Below are 21,040 nucleotides of genomic sequence, written 5' to 3' on the forward strand. Positions count from 1 at the left end.
GAACACTTGCATCATCATGTACACAATATTTTTGTTTTGAGGCGAGGCTCTGCTCCTGGCTGGAGGAGGAGCCGCTGCTGTCATGCACAGAGTCGAAAGTGGCAACAAAGCCGGATCTGGGTCTGTCCGCAGCGGGACGTGCTGCGGTCTGATACAGATGCATCAGTATTAAACAAAGACTGTTTCACAACCTTGTAGTCACGTTAAATAGCTGTTCACTTCTGTGTTTTGGTACAGTTGGTGTTCACACTTGAGATGTACTGTACTGGAGTACGCATGAACCACACCTAAGACCAAGTATGGATCAGTGTATCATACTAGGGTACTGGACACAGTCAGAGATATTGGATAAAGCGAGATACCCCACTCAGCTCACTTCCTGATTCAGTGACGTCAGCGCCACGCCCCCGTAGGAGACTTGCGGCAGCTCTGAATGTATTGTCGTCAATGAGGAAAATGAACGTGATCACAATTTATGGTCAATTCTTTCGCCCTATAGTCACTAAAGTAAATATTGGGTTCGTTTTCCACAAGCCACACATCTTACCAACATTCTGACACTAAAGCTGCATTTTTCATCCGCACAGATCAAGAGAAAATTAACTTTGTTTGAGCCCTGTCCGTCTCAGAAAACAAGTTCTCACGAGATCTTGTGATCTTGATAAACAGGCGGTAAAATCACAGTTAGCTTACAAACAGTTATTTACCGCTAGTAATAAATAAAAAATGCCCAAGCTTTGTGCAGCAATAGGCTGCAGTAATAGGAAGAATGTATTTTCATTCCACCTGCTTCTCGATCCGCATACACAGACATCCACAGAGCCTCTGTTCAACACGGTGGTGGGCACTGGGGGGGGTTGAGGGAGAACAGGCTCTGACTGGAGGGAGAGCTAACCACGCCCACTTAGGAGACAGGAAGAGTAACCGTTTTCTTAACATTGGATAAGCCTACAGTGGGGTATCTTGCTTTATCCAATATCTCTGACACAGTGTTCACACTAATCAAACGAGCTGGACTTTGGGGTCATGTGTGCTCGGATGCAGGCTCACGTCCCTGATGTGAAAACCCCCTACTTGTTTTCCAACCAGCTCCCTTCCACCCCCGCCACTGCCGCCATAATTTGTAGTGACCATTCTGACTCCCTTATCCTTTATATTAATCTTATCACCCCTTTTCCTGCTTTGTTCCCGTATAAATGACATCATAATTTTACTGATCAAAGCAACCGACACTCTAAGTTAATCACTCACTGTAGGAGAAATATGATTTCCTCAATATGCTCCTGTTGTCCTGCTATTATAATAATGTTGCTTCTGATAAAAGTTTGGCCTTTAAGTGATTTATGAGAGGAAGGTTCTCAGCCAGATGATTCCAGACTACGGGGCAATAATAGTTTAGTCTCAGACAGGTCAACAAAACATTACATTTAGTCGCCGCCTTGTTCCAAAGTAAACAGCCTTTTCTTGTCTGGTTTACTGATCTATAAGAACAGAAATCAAAACGTTTTTCTAAGATGACCTCTTCTTAAAGTGCACAGTCTTGGGAAAGCAGTTGTTGGGGATAATGACTTTAGAAGTCAAGTGAAAATCAGATACTGTAGTTTACACACAGTGATCTGACAGGCGCTCAACACATCACCCCAGGTTAAATTAGTTTTGCCCAGATGTTTCATGTACAACTGTTGCGTATGTGTAACTGTGATTCAGACAAACCCAGCGTAACTTTGTCTAAACAGGGACAGACTGACTCATGCACCCTTGTAAATGTGTCTGAGTTACAGGTGTCATGATATATGTCTGCTGTCTCACCTTCCTCTGCCTCGGGAAATGATCAGGACGTGACTAATGTGACTGTGAACCAGGAAGTCTAATGTTTGTACACGCTCATTTTATCAATACTGGTTTGCTGCTTACACTTGTGACATCATGTCTGCTTCAGTAACAACCGAAACGCAATATATCAGAGTGAATCTGTGAATCACACACACATATGAAATAAACATTACTGTCTTCCACTGTTCTGTATGTGTCAGATATGTCTGATTTGTGTCATTGTACGTCACACATCAACGTTTACCTGAGTCAGTTCTGGCTACTGTTACTGTCTTCGTGCATCAATCTGTCAAGTATTCATTTGATTTATTGTTTAGTGTATAAAGTGTCTGGGACCAAGGTGACATCATCAAATTTCTTGATTCTTTTCCCATCACCAAACCAGACGCAGAGATTTTAAATTTAAAATGATATAAAACAACAAATCTTTACATCTGACAAGTCCAAACAAGCAAGCATTGAGCATTTTTGCTTTATAAATGACTTAATGGTTAAGCGATTATCAAAATTCTTGGCAACTTGATTAATGATCGACCAGCTTCGGGTTTTAAAACAAGTTTACCTCACAAAAACATCAAACAAGTTTCTATTTGACCGACAACGGCAATGATAACACACTGAAATTCACCATTTACCTGACTTATTTTCATTCCCTGAATGTTATTTTCATAATTCATTGATTGTTTACTCTAAAAAATGCCAAAGTTGTGGTGACATAATGGCTATTAAAAGTCCTTAAATTCAAGGTGACCTCTTCAAATGTCTTGTTTTGTCCAATCAAGAGTCAAAATGATATAAAAGTGATGGAAAGAATTAAGAGTTATGACACAGAGCAACACGAAGCACTGCATGTGTGCACTAGAGCTGCAACGATTAATCCATGAGTTGTCAACTATTAGGCTAAATGAACTGCCCACTAATTTAAAAATCGATTCATCTGTCGGAGTAATTTTTAAGGGGAAAAAAATGGTACTACTACTACTATTTTCTGGTTCATTTACTCCTCTATGACTGTAAACTGAGTATCTTTGGGGTGGGTTGACAAAACAATACATTTGACTACATCATTTTGAGTTTTGGGAGACACTGCTGGACATTTTTCACCATTTTCTGACATTTTTTAGACCAAAAACTCATTGATTAATCAAGAAAATAACAGATTAATGGACAATCAAATCATCCCTTAGTTACAGCCCTAGTGTGCAAACCACCTGTCTGAGATGTATGAGTTCTCAAAAAGACACACTGGCAAAAACAGTGCATGTAGGATGTTAAATTATGTGACAGTATAATGGTTCAACATGTGAATCAAGGTGTTATGTTGCACTACAGTAACAGTACCAGACATACAGCAGCATAATGAGACATAAAGCCTACATTACTTCTCCATATATAGGAACTGACCACATTGACACAGCTTCATATGATGTATGCAAACTGTAGATAAAGACTGCTGAATGACATAATATTAAAGTCTTTCCTGACACCAGGCAGGTAGTAGTTTAACCCACAGTGGTCCACTTCCAATGGCAGCATGTAACTCCAGTTCAGAGCATCTCCATGCATGTACTCACCAGGGCTCGGAGGGAGGACTCGTCCAGCGCCGAGTAACTCTCCACGGACATGTTTAGTCTTTCTCGTCGGGTTCAGGTGAGACTGGAAGGTCTGGGTGGTGAGTCTTGATGTGGTCTGGTTCCTCCGGTCAGCGTGTGATCTACCACCTGCACGACTTGTTGCTGTTTTGTGTCTTTTCCTTTAGTTTGTGTCAAACTTCAGCGCAGTCAAAATCACAAACGTCCTGTAAGTTAACGGAAATAAGCCCGAGTTCCGTGTCTGGAGAGCATATTTCGGTCCTCTTCTGTCGTCTCTTGAGTGGCACTGAAAGCAGAAACAGGACTACACACTTTCAAAAGGGGACGTTGGCAGGTTTTTGAACCGAGGATTCCCACTGAAAGGTGTAAGCCCGCCCCTCTCTGTCGCCGGCTTCTCCCGGCGTTCATTCAAAGCGCGCCGCTCTGTGGGAACGTGCGAAACAGCCTCTATGTATGGAGGGTGATTAGTGCCACTGTTAAAGCCCTACATGTGTGGAACTTCAGATACAGGCATTATCATCCTTAACACAAAACACCTTAAGTTAGGATTTTCCTTAAAGTCTTAACTAAGGTTTAGTCATAATAAAATCTCCTTAAGGTTTCCTTAAATGTTCACTTAAGTATTTTTGGCTTTCTCCTTGTCTTGGTCCTATACTTAAGGAATCCCTAGACAATTGCACAAAAGACCTTAGCAACCACAGCAGGATGAAAAAACACTTAAGGTGTATTTATGGTGATAAATGAAAAAAATAACACCCTGAGAAGTTTTTTATGTGACTAAGATATTTTAAAGGATTCTGTGCAACACCCTTAAGTCCTCCTAAGTCCCTCAACTTGGGGTCCGTCCCAAGACTCACACTTCCCCTCAGAATTGGCCCTAGCCCTTGTTTTTGCACTGTCCCGCGAAGGGCTTGGGTGTCCCAAATTTTAGGGAAGTGCTTTTCAGCCCTTAAAATCCCCACTTAATTTGAAGGGCTGTGCGATGCACACTTACTAACCCATATCAACTGATTTCAATTTCCCAGGATGCATTGTGAAACTCTCCAGCCAGGCGTGTTTTCCAGGAAGATGGCAGGAGAAGATGGCAGCAAAGGCGTCTTCTATTTGCTGAGTTTCTTCTCCATTGATTTGTGAAATGAAGAAGGATGAAGACAGCCAACAAAACAGGCAATACAACCACTGGAGCCGGCATTTTGGAAATGAGTGCAAGAAGCCTACGTTGACGATACGTATGACGTAGGTGAACACGTCTGTTACGCTAATTTGCATGAAGTGGCGTCCCAATTCGTAGATAAAATTCCCTACCACTCAACACTAATCGAATAGAATCGAATCTTTATTGTCATTGTATGAGAACAACGAAATTAAGTGCAATCATGGTGCAATAAATAAAGGTACATAAGTACTAGACTTAATACTAAAAGTACATCTTACACACACACACGCACACACACACACACACACACACACACACACACACACACCACACACACACACACACACACACACACAAACAACCGTCCTGCAGCTGTTGCGCAGGTTCTTAGCAGCTTCATTACATTATTCAGCATTATTTAGGGCATCCTTCGTTGTTGAGGGGAATCTATCTGGCGAGTGCACTTGAAACCAAGGGGTAAGGTTAAACTTGAGATGTTTTATGCTACTGACTCCAGAGCTCATTTGGTGGAAAAGGGGTTATCAGCAGAGCGCAGATAACTGGCAGGCACCTGCAGCTGCTTGGTCCCTCCTGGCTCCGTTACAAGGACTTTTTTCATTTCATATTGTGCCAAACTCCAGTGGATAACATATAGGTTATGGAATTATACTGCTCACACAAGACCTTGAGTAACTGGGTCATGATTTCTGGACAGATTTTCCTTAAAGTCTTAATTAAGGTTTACTCATAATAAAATATCCTTAAGGTTTCCTTAAATGTTCACCTAAGTATTTATGGTTTTCTCCCTGTGTTGGTTTTATACTTAAGGAATCCTTAGACAGTTACACAAAAGACCTTAGCAACCACAGCAGGATGAAAAAAAAAAAAGTTTTTTACTTGACTAAGGAAATCTAAAGGATTTTGTGCAACACCCCTAAGTAAGTCCCTCAGCTGAGGAAAAATTAGGTTATAAGTGTCATACTTCAGGAGAAAAATTAAGGTGTTTTGTGCAACTGACTCCACACTCAACAACTCACACCAAAACAAACTAGATTGATAAATGGCACTACAGGTAAGAGAAAATATGTGTTTTTAATTTGAGGGTAAACTGTCCCTTTAAAAGACTTGACTGTATTTACTCTCATACTTTCCTCAAGACTTTACATCAGTGTAGATTGTTCACTTTGGGCTGTTTGGATGTAACATTAGTACTGTTATCGTTATTACAGGGCTTTTTATACATATCATACAAACTCTATATTCAAAATTCAGCTCTCTGGCGTACATGAAGGAGGAGACAGATCACTGGGAGAAAATTAAGAAACATACAAGACAGTAAACAAAATATTGTTGCACATCGACGTGTATTAGAGCTACAGTACGTCGACAGCTACAGGGAATACATTTGAGGTTATATTACATAATGTGGAAGGTTATCCACCAAAAGATTACTGTAACAATTTCATTACATAGAACAAGATTCCTTCACTTCTCAAAAACTTTCAATGATTTTTGCTAATTCCATGACTTCTCCAGGGCTGGAAAATGTTGTTGTGAAATCCCATGACTTTTCCAGGTTTTCCATGACATTGGGGACCCTGTTAATATGCAAAATCATTCCTCATTCACTATTTGACATTGGCAGTGACAGAAAGACAACTTTGTGGTCCAAAACATTTAATGGGGCTTTTTATGTCTGATTTATGGTTCATTAAGATTCAGTTTTCTTTCAATCATCTTTAAATTGAGTCATTTAAAGATGTAATAACACAACAAATCTATGCTCGGTACTAGTGTGACTGAAAAAAAGTGCCTCTTGCCACATAAAATACATTGAAAAAGCGCCTCTGTGGCAGTAATCACTCCTCATAAAGGACACCAGATTTAACAGAACATTTAAAAATGATATTTTAGCCTTCTATGCAGAGTTTTGGTACAGTAAGCTGTGGTGAGCTCAATGTATTAAGAGGTACTGAACCACACTGACAGAATTCAAACTGAAGCCATTGAATCTCCTCATTAAACATTTAATAGCCGCAAGACAAGGAGCATCAACACAGTTGTTCTTAAACAGGAATAGTCAGCCGTGTGCCGTGAGCATCTACAGTCCAATCAAACACCACACCAGGAGATATCACTCACTATTTGCTCCTCACTGGTTGAGCCTGATGATCAGATGTTAATCAGGAAAATGTTCTTGCGTCATCTTTAGTTAAAAGGACTCAACCACCTGTGGCACGAGGTTGCCTAATGTATATGTATTGCTAAAGTGGACCCTATGTTAAACACAAAATACATCTTATCAATCTTAAATCCTATTCAGAGGAGCAGCACACAACATTTTTCATACTATTTAAAAGAAGACTGGACAGGAGACACTGCTTCAAAAGCCATCTCATCGTAACACCATGTATATACTTCTATAGTTATGATTTTAAAAATCAAAATATTACTGAAGAGTATTAAAGACAAACGTTCAACAGTATAAAAAGACAAATGTTCAATTATACAGTTTTTTTTTTCATGGTCAAAGATGCATAAATTTATCAAATCTGTTCCTCAAGCCCTTTTTTAAACAAAATAATCTATCAAAGTGCTTCAGGTTACATAAAGATGCAGAAACCAACAGGAACACTGTGAAGGAACCTGAAAGAACAGGCAAACAGGGGTGAAAACGAAATGTCCTTGGCTGAAGTAACAAGGTAAAGATTAAGTTAGACTAATGCACACCGACAAAGTCATGTGTCTGTGTTTGATGTTCTCAATGGTCCTAATGAGCCATGACACGACTTGTACAGTAACAAAAAAGAAATCAGGAATCAAATCAAATTCAGCGTAAATAAAATTCATTGTATAATTTATCTGTTAAGGCTAAATGTTAGACAAACAAACATTTGAAACAAATCCTGAAATAAAGCAGAATATGAATTAATGAACCAAATTACTTACTTTGAATTATATAGTGAAACTCATCAAAATAAAAACTGCAGGATAACTAATACGCACACAGGCACTTATCAGATAGGTATATATATGTCTCATTTTCAAAAGAGTGCAAGCAGATAAATGAGAAGTAGAGAAGGAGATTTGGTTTTTGGATTCCTGCTCTCACTCTTCCTGCTGCTCTTCATTCTGCTTCTTGGGCAACTGCAAATGGAAAACATACAACTGAGGATCTTTTTACAGACACAAAAATGTGGTTAGTGGTCGTAAAGGAAAATACACCTTTAGGCAGACTTAACACCATGATACTTAAATTATTATGTGAAGAATCTGCAATGTTACATAAATATTAGCTTAAGCTCTATTCCAGGGTTTTTCCCTTAAAAGTCTATTTGCTTTTTATTTTATTTTACATTACAGTAAGTATTGTCCTCTTCAACGTTATATTTCTCATGTAAATGTATGAATATATTTCATATACTGTGTGTATTACTTGTATTTGTTATAATAGTAGATTGCTCCTATGATAAATAAGTGTTAAAACATCCACTTCTTTTTTTTTTTTTTTCAAGATATTTTTTGGGGGCATTTTTAGCCTTTAATGGATAGGACAGACAAGTGTGAAAGGGGGAGAGAGAGAGGGAGTGACATGCAGCAAAGGGCCACAGGCTGGAGTCAAACCCGGGCCGCTGCGGCAACAGCCTTGTACATGGGGCGCCTGCTCTACCGCTAAGCCACCGACGCCCCTAAAACATCCACTTCTTTCCCATTTTATAAACCTTTGTGGTTGTACATCAGGATAGATTGTACATTCTGTAATTAGAAAAATATTTCATACACAAAATGATCATGATTAATTACTCACTGTGTGTTACTTTGATTTTGTGAAGAAAACTTTATTTGTCTCACATGCCTCCACGGTAAATCCAAAAACAGAGAACATACTTCATGAATTGAAGTCATAGGCCATCGCTTTAAACAACGGCAAATGTCTCATGTCTCATTTTTCCAGTCATATGCTCAGTACTTCCCAAACACATGTATTTTCACTAAATTGCTAAAATATAAAACACCTCCGCCTTCCAGTTACACACCTAAAGCCAGCAGATTTCACACATGTGCCCAGGCTCGCTACTCAGCTGTGCATAAGACTGTTTGTATGGACACGTCTTAAATTGTAATGTTTTCACAAAAATGCATGTATTAAAGAAGTACTGAGCATACAACTGGATAAAGGAGACATGGTTATACTTGAGAGTTTGTAAACAAATGTTTTTATATAGTTTTGTTGTTGTTAAACGCAGCCTGTTTACTTCAATTCATTAAGAATGTTTGCTTTTTTCGGATTCTCCGTTCACCGTGGAGACATGCGTGAAAATGGTTTTCTTCACAAATTCAACTTAACACCAGCAAGTAATTGATATACACATGGTCATTTTGTGGTACTCTCAATGTTAAGGTACAAACCATACACAAACTCGGGCTGCTTATTGATAATGTTGGAATGCCCTCTAGTGGACAAAATGTATAACAACCACATGCTAATAGAGGCGCTGGCAGTACTGCATAAGTCTGTGTATGAAGTGTACAGCTACATAGTAAATAGCAATAATGTGCTAATTTTGAGCAGCAAATACACTTTGACTAGGTTGACAGCTCTAATAAAAACAAAGCATTAACATCACCATTGCCCACCTACACAACGTGATTTGAAACTTGAAGTGTACCTTTGTCAATGAATTTCTTCTGTTCCCTCTCCCTTCTTTATTTTCTGGTAGATGTACTCTGCCGGACAAACACATTTAAATTAGAATTTTAAAAACATACTCTAACATTCTATTTACAAAAAACACAAATCATTATGTAATTAAGAAATTATAAATTGGTCAAGTGGAGCGAAAGCAATTCAAATTGAATTCAAAAATGAGTCTCCATAAAACTTGATGAATGTTTTTACCCCTTTAGAAAAGCAGAGGAAGACTTCTCAGAGTCACTGAAAGATGAATGAGCCCCTTCTGCGTCCCTGCCCTGCTGAGGTCTGGTTTTTACAGAAGCATCACAGTTGGACATCTTCCTTTGACTTGGTAGTCCAATGTAGCCTCTCTGCCAGTCCCTTGGGTTTTGTCCCGGTAGGGTGTCTCTGTCGAATCCAAAGTCCTCATCCGCGTAGTCAGCTATTTGTGGAACAGGAAACACAATATGTGTAAATAAACTCAAATGTACAAAGTGACCAGAGAAAAACCCTGTAAACATCAACAAGTCCTCCAAAGGAAATAGCCATGCAAACTAGCTTTGTATATGAAACGTTTCTTAAAGGAATACTTTATCCCTCAAATGACTATTTGTATATCAATTACTTACACTGTGTTATGCTGAATTTGAATTCTGAATTTTCTTGCATGCCTCCACGGTGAACGAAGAATCCAAAAATAGAGACAATTCTCGATAAAGAGAAGTCATAGTGCCGTAGTGCCGTGTTAACAGCAGCATAACTATATTAAAACATCTGTTAACAAACTCTCACAACTCGTGCAGTATAATCCAAGTCTCATTTATCCAGTCGTATGCTCAGTACTTTCCAAACAAACAGCCGCTTCTGCTGGTGAACTAAACTAAAAGTGAAACTTATCTATGCTTTCTTTAAAGCAGAGTCCTGCACGGGTCCAGTTTTCAAGATCCGCCCCGACCCGACCCGGCGACGTACAAACCTGCACCCGAACCGCAAACCCGCGCATCAGGCCAATTAGTACCGCAACCCGGTCCGATCCGTTGAAACACGACCCGCAGCCCGACCCGCAGCCCGACCCGTAACCCGGATTTAAAGTAATCATTTTGGGTCATATTGGCTGAATATTGAACAGCATATCGCCACAGTTAAGGTGCCAGTAAGTAAACAACGACCTGAATGAAGCAGCTCTCACAATAAAAACCTGACTTCAGCTCCATCATCAACCCTCTGTGTTCTTCTCCCATACGAGTGTAAAAGCACTCGTTTGTTACGTTTAATGCTTTTAAACTTTTAATCTATGTAAAGGAACTTTACATGTGTAATAATAGACTTACTTTCTGTCCAGAGCGACGTTCAGCAGTTACGAGCCGTCACGTGTTTTTAGAATCCATCGAGGAGAGAAGTAATCCATCAGGGAAACACTTCAGAAACATTATAAAGTGATAGTTGTACGTTTTATCCACTTACTTCTCAAATACCTAAATAATTATTTACTGTTTTGGAAGCGGCGCTTGTTAGTAGGTGGCAGCCATGTTGATTCTGTCGTCCAATCACAAATTGTGTTAATAGATGGTGAAACGCGTGTAAACAGCTGAACCAATGACCGTTGCGAAATAGCTGAGGCGATCCTCAGAGAGTAAATAATGACCAAGTAATTATCTGTAGTTTACCGAACTAATGACTGATGTGTTTATCTAAAACCCGCGATCCGACCCGCATGTTATTTTTTCCACCCAGATCCGAACCCGGGAAAAATGTTTTTTTAAAAACCACCCGCAAATCAGCTGTTTTTGCGGGCACCCGACCCAGTGCAGGACTCTGCTTTAAAGCCAGACTCCATTGACAAAACCGGAGCAACATGGGAGCTGCTGGTCTCGATCTGTAGTTTGTGATATTGTGTGACTGTGCTGAGTCTGAACAAACCATTTTTTAACACCGAAGTTGCACAGAAAAACACAAAAAAATCTGACTGATCAAGGCAGTGGCAGACCAGCAGCTCCTGTATTCAGCAAGGTAAGATTAAGTTTGACTTTTTATTGTTCTCTGTCTTAAAGGACTGTCTCTTAGGGAAGTGCTGAACATAGGACTGGATAATTCAGCCTTGGGTTATACTACACTAGTTGTGGGAGAGTTGGTAAACTAATGTTTTGATTAAGGTTTGCAGTTGTTTTATGCAGACCCTTCTCACTTTGATCAAGAATTTTCTCCTTTTTTGGATTCTTTGTTCACCAGAGGCATGTCAGAAACATGTTATGGGGTGAGTAACTGATATACAAATGATCATTTGGGGGTGAAGTCTTTCTTTCTCTCTTTTCATCTCTTTAGCAAAGATGTTGACTTTATTCTTTATTCAGATCCCCATTAGCAACCACTGGGGTAGCGGCTACTCTTCCTGGGATCCGAACACAACAAAACAAACATAAAACAAGACATATACACACTGTTGTGCTCTTATGTCAGAGTTTGTGGTGGTGTTGAAATGGATGCTAAATACTTTGTTGTTTTTTCTCCAATCAGATTTTTTTTTTTAGCATTTTTAAAAATATCTATAATAAATTCTATACATTACCTTGGTGCTTCACTGTCCTCTGGAAATCTGGAGACATCCGACCAAAGGCGTCTTTACCTGGGCTCACTGGTTTTTTAACAGATGTTTTTGTTAGATTATTCAGTGGGTGGGCAGTCTGAGGACGCATGTCACATTTGTCCTAGGAATAAAAACACACATGAAATTGTTTGAATATTAACATTCATTCACACCCATCAGAAATTATCCTTTCAGGCTGGTCGTTTGGATCATAATGTGGAAATCTCTACAGAAGATATATTTGTAATTATACTGACACATTTTTAAGAAATCCTACAACAGTTTTAAAATATTTTTTCTTTCCTCACATGTAATAAAATAATGTACTTATCAGTAATAACAATCATTTTAGACCAGCTATCTAACTTGATTATTGACATACCTGATGGTGGAAGACGACAGCCTCCTCCAGAGCAACGCCACAGAACTCACATGGAATGACCACGTCGCCCTCTAGTGGACTGGCTGGAGGACTGTAGGAGGCCGGGGACACTGACCGAGGGAAAGTGGGGATGTTTGAAGCGAGTGTGTCGGGGAGGCTGCGCATCAGCCCTGAGGGGTTTCTGCCCATCCTGTCCTCTTTAGGTGGAGACAAGGGCTGCTTGCTGTAAGACGCAAAGGCGGAGGCAGGGCTGCAGCCAGTCTGAAACAAATTGAAGAAGGTGTACAAACAGGTTGGAATATCTGCTATAAATCAAGTCATCACGTCCCTTGACAGATGGAGATGACGGCCTCATGTTCAAACAGGCAAAGGTTGTTGAGTGTCTGGAACAAAGATAAAGAGCGGTATGCAAATGTTTGCGTGCCATGTGATATCTGTCTGGATCTGAGCATTTTACACTGATAAGGTTTGTGCATACACATATGTATTTCTGAAGCATTTGACAAGGTAGGTGGGAAGGGAGGCAGCGTGTGGACAGGTTTCAGAAGAAATACAGAATGCACCATAACAAAGTAAGTAGGTCAGAGCCAGTCCTTCCAACAGTATGATAACTTAAATCTGAAAGTGGGGCTGAAAACAGGTTGAAATATGTCAGCAAGCAGTCCTGAATTCAGAAGGCAAGGTAACTGGTTATATCCGTCAGTCAGGTTCTGGGTGTGCTTTTTTGCTTTGTCGTGCCGTCATGCAGATATGATGCATTGACCTGTAATTACAAACTCCCTGCCCTCTTTTTCTCCAGTGATGTGTTACAGAATGTGTCAGCTGGACAGGTTTTTACTCAGACATTATGTGTCTGAATAAAGAAGCATGAAAGAGTATTTAAATGTATATAGACAATCCAGATACTCTGGAGGATGATCACTAGCACATTTGAGTTTTCTCCCTGTTATTTTGAACTCACTTCCTATTGCTGAAGTATCTCCTGGGCTGCCTTCATGACAAGAAAACCTTGTTTTCTGACAGCTGGACGCACAACAGCCTTTGGTAGCATGGAGACATGACGTCCAGGGGCCAAAAGAGGATGCATACGCACAAAAAGAATGTGTATGCCTTTTCCTCACATACACTTGTATTTACAAATGAAGAATGTGCGATGAGAATGTGCACACCTCACACATACTTCAGACCAGGCATAGACAAGTGCAGATGGTATGATGAGGAGGAGACTGAATAAAAGTTGGGAGAGGGGTAACATCGTTTTTAGGTTGCTTGCCAGTTTCACTGCAATCTACACAGCTTTCTGTAAAATGTCAACCATAAGAGCATTTGTAAAGTGAATTGTGAGGCACTTTGTGAAGTCAATTTCAACATGAGTGCTATGAATTAATCATTGATCATCCTGTTGATGTTTCATGATACTGATGATTTGATTTTACCACCATGATTGTTTGCAGAAACTTAATGTATTAGTGGTACAGATGCTACAAATATCCACAGCCATGTGTAATGACGGCTGCTCTGGCACCGTTGGAGAACCTCACGATGCAACACAGTTGCTGAAATTGCACGTTTTCTTTGTTGTATTTCTTACTGACAGGTCTAATGAGTGTTGGAGCAGACACAGGTATCAATTTTCAATTAAATGCTATTCAATTTCATTTATAACGCCCAATATCACAGATCACAATTTACCTCAGAGGGCTATGTAAAGGTATGTTTAAGGGTACTTAAACATCTATATATGGTGAACTGTGGGAGTGGAGGCTTGTGCACGTGTGCCCTGTTCTGCAATGATTAAAATTTATAAAACAGAAACACGCAAATGTGCAGCTTTATAAATCTGACAAAAAGACGGCGTATGCACATTTCTGTCTTTGTGCATAGTACACACAGTTTTAGTCATGAATCCACACACAGTTTTATTCATCTGGCCCCAGGTGACCATAAAAATGAGCAAAAAACTAAATTGAAGAGCCTTATTATCACTGAAACCCATGAGTCTACCAGTCTATAAATGTGACACAAGGCAGCCAATGTATTATCAATGTAGTGCTTTTGTCCCCATCAGGATCCTGTGAGCACAGTGACCCAGTTTTCTTAAGGGCTGATGGGTTTGTAGGCATGCTGTTAGTATGTTTAGACCCCATCGTGCCTCTGTGACAATTTAATCCCCAAATTTAAGGGATCCTTGCCAATTTTTTTGTCAAAATCCTTATCAGCCAGGGTTGAGTGCTAATTCAGCTGACTGACACAAAAATCTAGCATCATGAGTCAAACCTGAGCAGCAGCGAATCCAAAAGAACATAATCACATTTCTAACCTGATGCAAAATGAGGTCCTCTTCAGGAAACAGCTCTTCGCAAAACTCACAAGGCAGCATGGTATCTGTAAGAATAATTTAAAATCATCAACAAATGCATAACACAATAACTCAAAGTATTCAAATCAACACCAATTTACCTGCTTGATCATGTTCCTGGACTGCACTTGTGCTTGTGCCTGTGGAGAAGGTTGGGTAGTTGTTGTTGGGAGGATAGAGTGGAGAGTTTGTATAGGTGTTAGATGTCTTCCCAATCTTATGGTCCCAGATACCACTCCACAGGTTTCCCTCTACACCTCCAGCCACTGGTTCTCCATCACTCTGCAGGCTGAGAGCTAACATGTAGTCCAGCCCTGATGAATCCTCATCCAGTCTGAGCTCACTGTGTGGCCACGCACTGCTGCTGCCGCTATTCAGGAAATCACTCTGCCCCAGCACTACAAGAAAAAATAATTACGATTATTTCAGAAAACAATTTTAGCTGCAACTACAACTACAGTCATGGGTAAAAAAAAATATTTATAGGTTTTAGGATTTTGTTGCTTATCAGGCAAACCCTCAAAATTTGAATACATACACACAAGGTTAGAAACATATGCAATGTGCTCTTTGGCCCTCTGTTAGGACCCACCTACCTTATGTCGAGCCAGCAAAATCTCTCTAATTTTATTAATATAAGATATTTTCCAGGGGCATCTACTGCATGTCCTCGGCCTGTAAAACTAATTTATAAATACTTACATCAGGGTAAAAGTCATCTTTGTGTGATAGACTCAAACTTTGAGTAACCAGATATAAAGATCATGTCAAATTTGGTGATACTCTAAAAGAGTTGAAAGTTTAAAAGGTATTCTGTGGGGGTTTTGACCACTAGTATGGAGCTATGTTTTTACATGTGGGTCCCTGTTGTGTTTGCATTGTCCACATTTTAGGACATCAGTGCGATATACATTCTTGCTGCTGGTTTCACGTTATTCCTCTGATTGACAGTCGGAGGCAGTAACATGCAGATAAGCGTAACAATGTGCTCTCACAGTCAGTAAGGAAGCAACAAAAGACGTATGGAAACAATGCACTGGTGTTGTCACGTAACTGGAATTTCTAACTTTGGTACAATGCCTTAAAAAATCTTGATATTCTATACCATTTTGATACCACAGGGAAAAATATAGAAAGGCTACAAAATGACAGCAATGGTTTTTCTTTTCTTGGTTAGTAGCAGAGAACAGCAGAATTAAACATTAACAATAAGAGAGAAAGAGTAAGCGCAGCTGGTACCAGAGCATTGATACTGCAGAAAATGAGTACTGAAGCCATTAAATCAATATTTTTGACAACACTAAAATGCAATTGGTGGGCACATCCTTCCCCACAGGAAATGTAATAATAAAAAGGTCAGTGACAAACTCACAGTCACTAAATGTATTTCTTGAGGCAGTATTCTTCCAGTCGCCTTGAGATCCCCTTGATGTGTTATATACTCTGGAATCAAATGGCCGGGGAAAGGCCTGTTGTTCTGCTGCATTTATGTTGTTATTTTTTGGGCCTCTCTCTTGTTCTCTGAGGAGGTTTCGGATGGAGTGGGCTTCCAACCATGCCCCCGGAGGCTGTGGTTCCCCTGGACTGCGACTAGTCCGGCTGTTGTTCCTCTCTTGGGGAGGTGTGAGGCTTCCGCATAAGACTGGATGCACAGCTTGTTCCCTCAACATTACATTGCACTTGCAGTGTGCGCAGGGTTCAGTGCGTGTGCCGCAATAATCCTCGTGCTCTTTGGACTGACTGAAAACAATCTCCAGTTCGCAGTATTGGCACGGGACCAGCCGCTGAGAACATTCAGAGCTCTGAAAGAAACAACAATTGTGAAAAACCACAGTTTGAGGATTTGATAAAGGTGACTAAATGTTTGAGTTATAAATAGGGAAAAGAAAGGTTCTTCAGAAATACCTGGTGAACATCAATATACTTCTTCTCAATCTTCAAACCACACTTGCATGTAATCTGAAATGAGATAAAATATTTGTTTATTAGTTGCTCAGCAGGGAAATTTGCAGTGTTGCAACAGCAAAGGGGATATAGCAATAACAAAGACCATCACAAAGATATAATCAGTAAACAGAAAGCAAAATATAATTAGCAGACAGCTTAAAATGAAAGTGAAAATGCTTTCAAAGTTGCAGTGATTGCGGTATGTGGTCGCTCTGATGTGATTTTCCATTGGAGCGGAGGGCAGCGTTAGTCAGTTCATACAAAACACATTTCAGTGGTGTTTTACTGTGACCAGCCCAAGGCACACTTATGTAATAATCATGCTGTTTAATCAACATCTTGTATATGCCACGCCTGTCGGACAGATGGATTATCTTGGCAAAAGAAAAGTTTTCACCCACTCAGATTTTAACAAACTTGTGCCCAAACTTTGAGAGAAATTAGCTTTCTGTTTGACTAGAAAAAATCCTTAAATACTACTTAGATACTAGATGAAAAACAGGAGTGAAAACAAGTGTTGCATTTATATCACCATTCAGTGTAGTTTGCAAAAGTTACAAACAACATCGGCAACTACTGACAGTGCATGTACTTTTTGTGAAAACAAGTGGCTTGTTCAACAAGCACGACAGCTCAATGAGGTATCCCAGTGTAGTAAATCAATATAAGGTAAAACATTTCCACAACATACAAGAGATCCCTCCACAGATTCTGATGTTTTCCTGTCCTGCTACATTATCGTATGAATCTGATCTGATCTGATCTTCACACATATTGATGATGAGATTATCCAGGCTGTGCAGATGATAGATTTTTTCACTTTTTGGTATCACAACTGTCCTTTGAAGCAGCATATCTATTGCAGAAATTATTTTGAAATCTCCAGTATTGCTGTTCAGATTTTACCTGAGTATGCTCCTGCTGTTTGTGCTCCTGCAGATCTGATCGGGGCACTGGCTCCTGGCAAACATCACACAGTGCGATGTTTCTTCTGCAGTGGATCTCATGGGTGGTAAAATTAGCCTCTGGAATGTCATGTTTGCTAAAAATAAGAGGTAAAGAGCATTATGAAACCATATTTTCACCACCATATGACACCGACTGATCATTTGTAGGTTTAATGTACCTTAGTCATACTTACCAATTGCCACAGAACTGTGTATTTTCATCTGCCATGGCTTAACAGTAACCTATGGACAAACTGTATCATTATTATCAGTGACACAAAACAAGTCAATAACATGTCAGCAGAAAGTGACACTTAAAGAAATAGTTCAGATTTTTTAAGCAGGGTTGTATGGGGTACTTGTCCATAGACAGCACATTACATACAGTAGATGTCAGTCACCACGCCCCCAGTTTGGAGAAGCAGGCTGGAGTCTGTCATGGAAGCAAAGCAATCTACTGCTGTGGAGGGGTCCACAACAAACCGTACTTTAGCCACCTAAAAGAACGTTCCACCTCGAATATCTTTACTGCTTTACCTTGCTAACAGACAGTGATTTCCAATGGTAAAATGGAGCTGTTACTTCACTCTCTTCAAAGCCAGACTCCATTAAGAAAAACAGTAATTTAATATTGCTGCACACAGGACCTGCTGGTCTATCACTGCATCAAACAGTTATTTTGTTAGCGTAATTGTGTGACTTTGGCCTTTACAAGGGTTAGTTTGGCTTTATCAACGTCAAACAATAACACTAACTAACTAACTGATCAAGGCAGCGTTACACCAGCAGCTCATGTGTTCAGGTAGCTTAAATTACTGCTTTTCTCAATGGAGTCTGGTGGCTTTGATGAGAGCAACGATGGGGAACTGAAGATGTTAATGCTTCCCCATTGAAGCTGACCATCCGTGCTAAAAAATACTCTCTATATAGTGTACACTTAAATTAATATTGATTTTTTTTAGGTGGGGCTTTTTTAGGTGAGATTTTGTTACTGACCCCATCCACAGCAGTGCATTGCTCAGCTTCTGTGTCAGACTCCAGCCTGCTTCTCCAAACTGGGGGTGTGCCAAATGACATCTACTGTACGTAACAGGGATAAGTACCCCATACAACCCCACTTCAAAATAGCCAAACTATCCCTTTAACCTAGCCCTGTTTTGGTGATCTTTGCTAATGTCTGTAGTATTGTTTGTAGCTATGCGATGGAATTTGTGATTATTTAGTTCAACAAGTTGCAGTTAGAGTTTAGCTAAGGTCTAGCTAATTGAACTGGTGCTAAAATCTGTAGACTGAATTAATTTGAATATAGCCAAATGAATACGCAAGGCTAGTGTAAAGAGCACAGATAGCTAGTGCTGTTAGCATATGATGGTTGACAGCTCTGTCGGTTTGCTCACCCAGTGCCTCCAGGCTGGTAGCTAACGTTAGCTGACAACGATGGCCTGGATTAACAAGGAGACTCCTCGCCAACGTTAGTCAACAAGCATCTCGAAACCACCTCGAAAAAGTTGGACGATGTTTACCGTGTTGCCTCTGGCTAGTCGCTTAGCTCAACATTAAATACCCCGTTAGCAACCACCACGTAGCGCTAATTTAGCTAACCTAACTAACTTTATACGCTCTTTACGGAGTAGCTACCGAGCCGAGAAGCTAACGTGCCGCCCGGTCGGAGCAAAACGAGGACTGTCGTTGTGAGGTTACCGTTTTTTAGCTAATACACCGGTGCAGAAAAATGTAACCAACAATAAACCCGTAAACGAAAGCTAGCTAACTATTTGATGATATCTTGGAAACAGTTGGTTATTTCCTCCTTGATCCGTGCGCATACAGCCAAGATAGATGCCCCGAGTACAGCCTCTCAGGTTGTCTACGTACACATTATTGCCTCCTCCTTTAACACCGGCACAACCTAACTAATTCCTACCATAATAATTTATAATACTGCATTTAATCTAAACGCGTTAGAGCAGTGATCTGAATGTGTACGGGGCGTAGATGTTTTAGAGGTTAACGCTTAAAACCAACTGTAAGTCATAGTACAGGGCAAAATACTCTCTGTTTCTACAGACTGGATTCTGATTGGTCGAATGAACATGGTGCGCTTCTGAAAAGGTCTCGGGTACCAAGGAAGGGTGGTTGCTTGTATAATGATGTATGTATGTATATTATGATTGTAAAGAGAAGTATATTATTCTTGTCTCCCAACTTTGTTACTTTTTTTAGAGTTGCTTTTTAAAATTAAACAAAGATGTTACCCAGTGAATTCTGTTATTTAAAGTTACATTCCTGATATGTCTGACAAATGCACCTTCTGCAATGATATGGTAGAAACATTTGAACACTTATTCTTTCAATGTGTACTTGTGACTGTCTTCTGGACTCATTTTCAACTGGATCTCTGAAGAACATTTCACTCAAAGAACCTGATTTGTTAAATATTATTCAAAATTTCTCAAAAACTGAACAATATATAATTATTTTTTGCTTATTATCCTAGCTAAATTTTATATTCATAAAACAAACCACTTATAGAAATTGCCCCTGTATCCCTCTTTCAAGAATTCAGATCTAGATGTATATCTTAAAACAATATCAAATTTCAAAATGTGTAATAAAAAACTGACCAAAATGATTGATTTATGCATATTCTACAACTTTATGACCAATTAGGTATTTATATGATTACATTTATTACTGAAGATTGTGCTCACCTGTTATATTATTTTCATTTATGGTTTATGATCATTGTCCACTTTGTGTGCAAACTGAATGTATTAACTAGCTGATGCAATGTGTGGAAACTGTTAATACAAGGTTTTACAAAAAAAAAACACAAGGGGGGCGCTGCAGCTTCTGAGATCTGGGATTTAATCACTGACACATCTAATAGAGGTTCATTTCTTGTAGAGGTTGGTGTCACCAAGAATATATATATTTTTAATAAATACATCAGGAATAAGATACATGCTGTGACTCTACCCCAGTAAGATTCACTTGGGCTTTGCTTTTTTTTAATTAATTGGCAGAAAATTTGTCTAGTTGGGGACAAAGTGTGCCTGAATAATTAAGTTAAAGAGGTATCCTTTAAAACAGGGGTGTCAAACTCATTTTGGTTCAGGGGCCACATACAGCTTAATTAGATCTCAAGTGGGCAGGACCAGTAAAACCATTACATAATAACCTATAGATAACAGCCCCTTCAATTTTTTTCCTTTCTTAGTGTAAAGAAGCACATTCTGAAAATGTTCATCCATTTACAAAACAAATGATGAACAGTCCGCAATATCATAAGATAAATAAATGCAAATTCAACAGTATGTCTCAGTTTTTCCACATTCTGTCAATTTGTTGAAGAAGCAGGTTAAATCATCCCCTGCCTTACAAACCATTTACAATCTGAAGTTTTGTCAGTGCCTCAGCAGCAGGGTTCCACTAATATTGTTTTAAGATGTAAGTCTGATACAGATTCTTTTCTACTGAAACTGCTGACTGATGATATTTTGCACAATGTTTAATATATTTAAATCTGACCACAGACAGAATTCATTGTTATTTAATTTGCTCC

At 39.5% G+C, this 21,040-nt stretch overlaps 2 protein-coding genes across 5 annotated transcripts in view; both read right to left on the minus strand.

The window, feature by feature from the left end:
- The window catches only part of smtnb (smoothelin b), a 63,560-nt gene extending 59,786 nt beyond the window's left edge, over positions 1-3,774 (minus strand). For 2 of the 4 annotated variants that reach the window (XM_050050116.1, XM_050050115.1), the window contains exon 1: positions 3,408-3,774. In XM_050050116.1, coding sequence (XP_049906073.1) covers positions 3,408-3,458 — 51 coding nt within the window. In that variant the 5' untranslated portion in view covers positions 3,459-3,774. The remainder of the gene's footprint in view (positions 1-3,407) is intronic. The other 2 variants (XM_050050117.1, XM_050050118.1) reach the window with 1 other exon arrangement.
- Positions 3,775-5,926: 2,152 nt separating this feature from the next.
- trafd1 (TRAF-type zinc finger domain containing 1) lies at positions 5,927-19,493 on the minus strand. Its single transcript, XM_050050125.1, has 12 exons — positions 18,873-19,493; positions 17,670-17,718; positions 17,435-17,570; positions 16,487-16,540; positions 15,954-16,383; positions 14,683-14,979; positions 14,543-14,607; positions 12,223-12,483; positions 11,823-11,961; positions 9,482-9,698; positions 9,252-9,309; positions 5,927-7,728 (listed from the first exon to the last, which is right to left on the minus strand). Exons 2-12 carry the CDS (start codon positions 17,702-17,704, stop codon positions 7,690-7,692), a joined length of 1,731 nt encoding a protein of 576 aa, XP_049906082.1. The 5' UTR covers positions 17,705-17,718; positions 18,873-19,493; the 3' UTR covers positions 5,927-7,689.
- Positions 19,494-21,040: the final 1,547 nt, after the last annotated feature.

This window comes from Epinephelus moara, chromosome 8, assembly GCF_006386435.1.
Source record: "Epinephelus moara isolate mb chromosome 8, YSFRI_EMoa_1.0, whole genome shotgun sequence".
In the NCBI taxonomy this organism is placed as follows: Eukaryota; Metazoa; Chordata; class Actinopteri; order Perciformes; family Serranidae; genus Epinephelus; species Epinephelus moara.

What these genes read in the sequence shown, in the direction of transcription:
- trafd1 (XM_050050125.1), bottom strand. Translation starts at nt 17,704, where the DNA reads ATGGCAGATGAAAATACACAGTTCTGTGGCAATTG. An exon ending in GAGGACAGTGAAGCACCAAG is followed by an intron (nt 9,699 to 11,822) that starts GTAATGTATAGA and finishes TTCCACAAATAG; the next exon opens with CTGACTACGCGGATGAGGAC. An exon ending in GAAGAAATTCATTGACAAAG is followed by an intron (nt 7,729 to 9,251) that starts GTACACTTCAAG and finishes TTCCATTTGCAG; the next exon opens with TTGCCCAAGAAGCAGAATGA.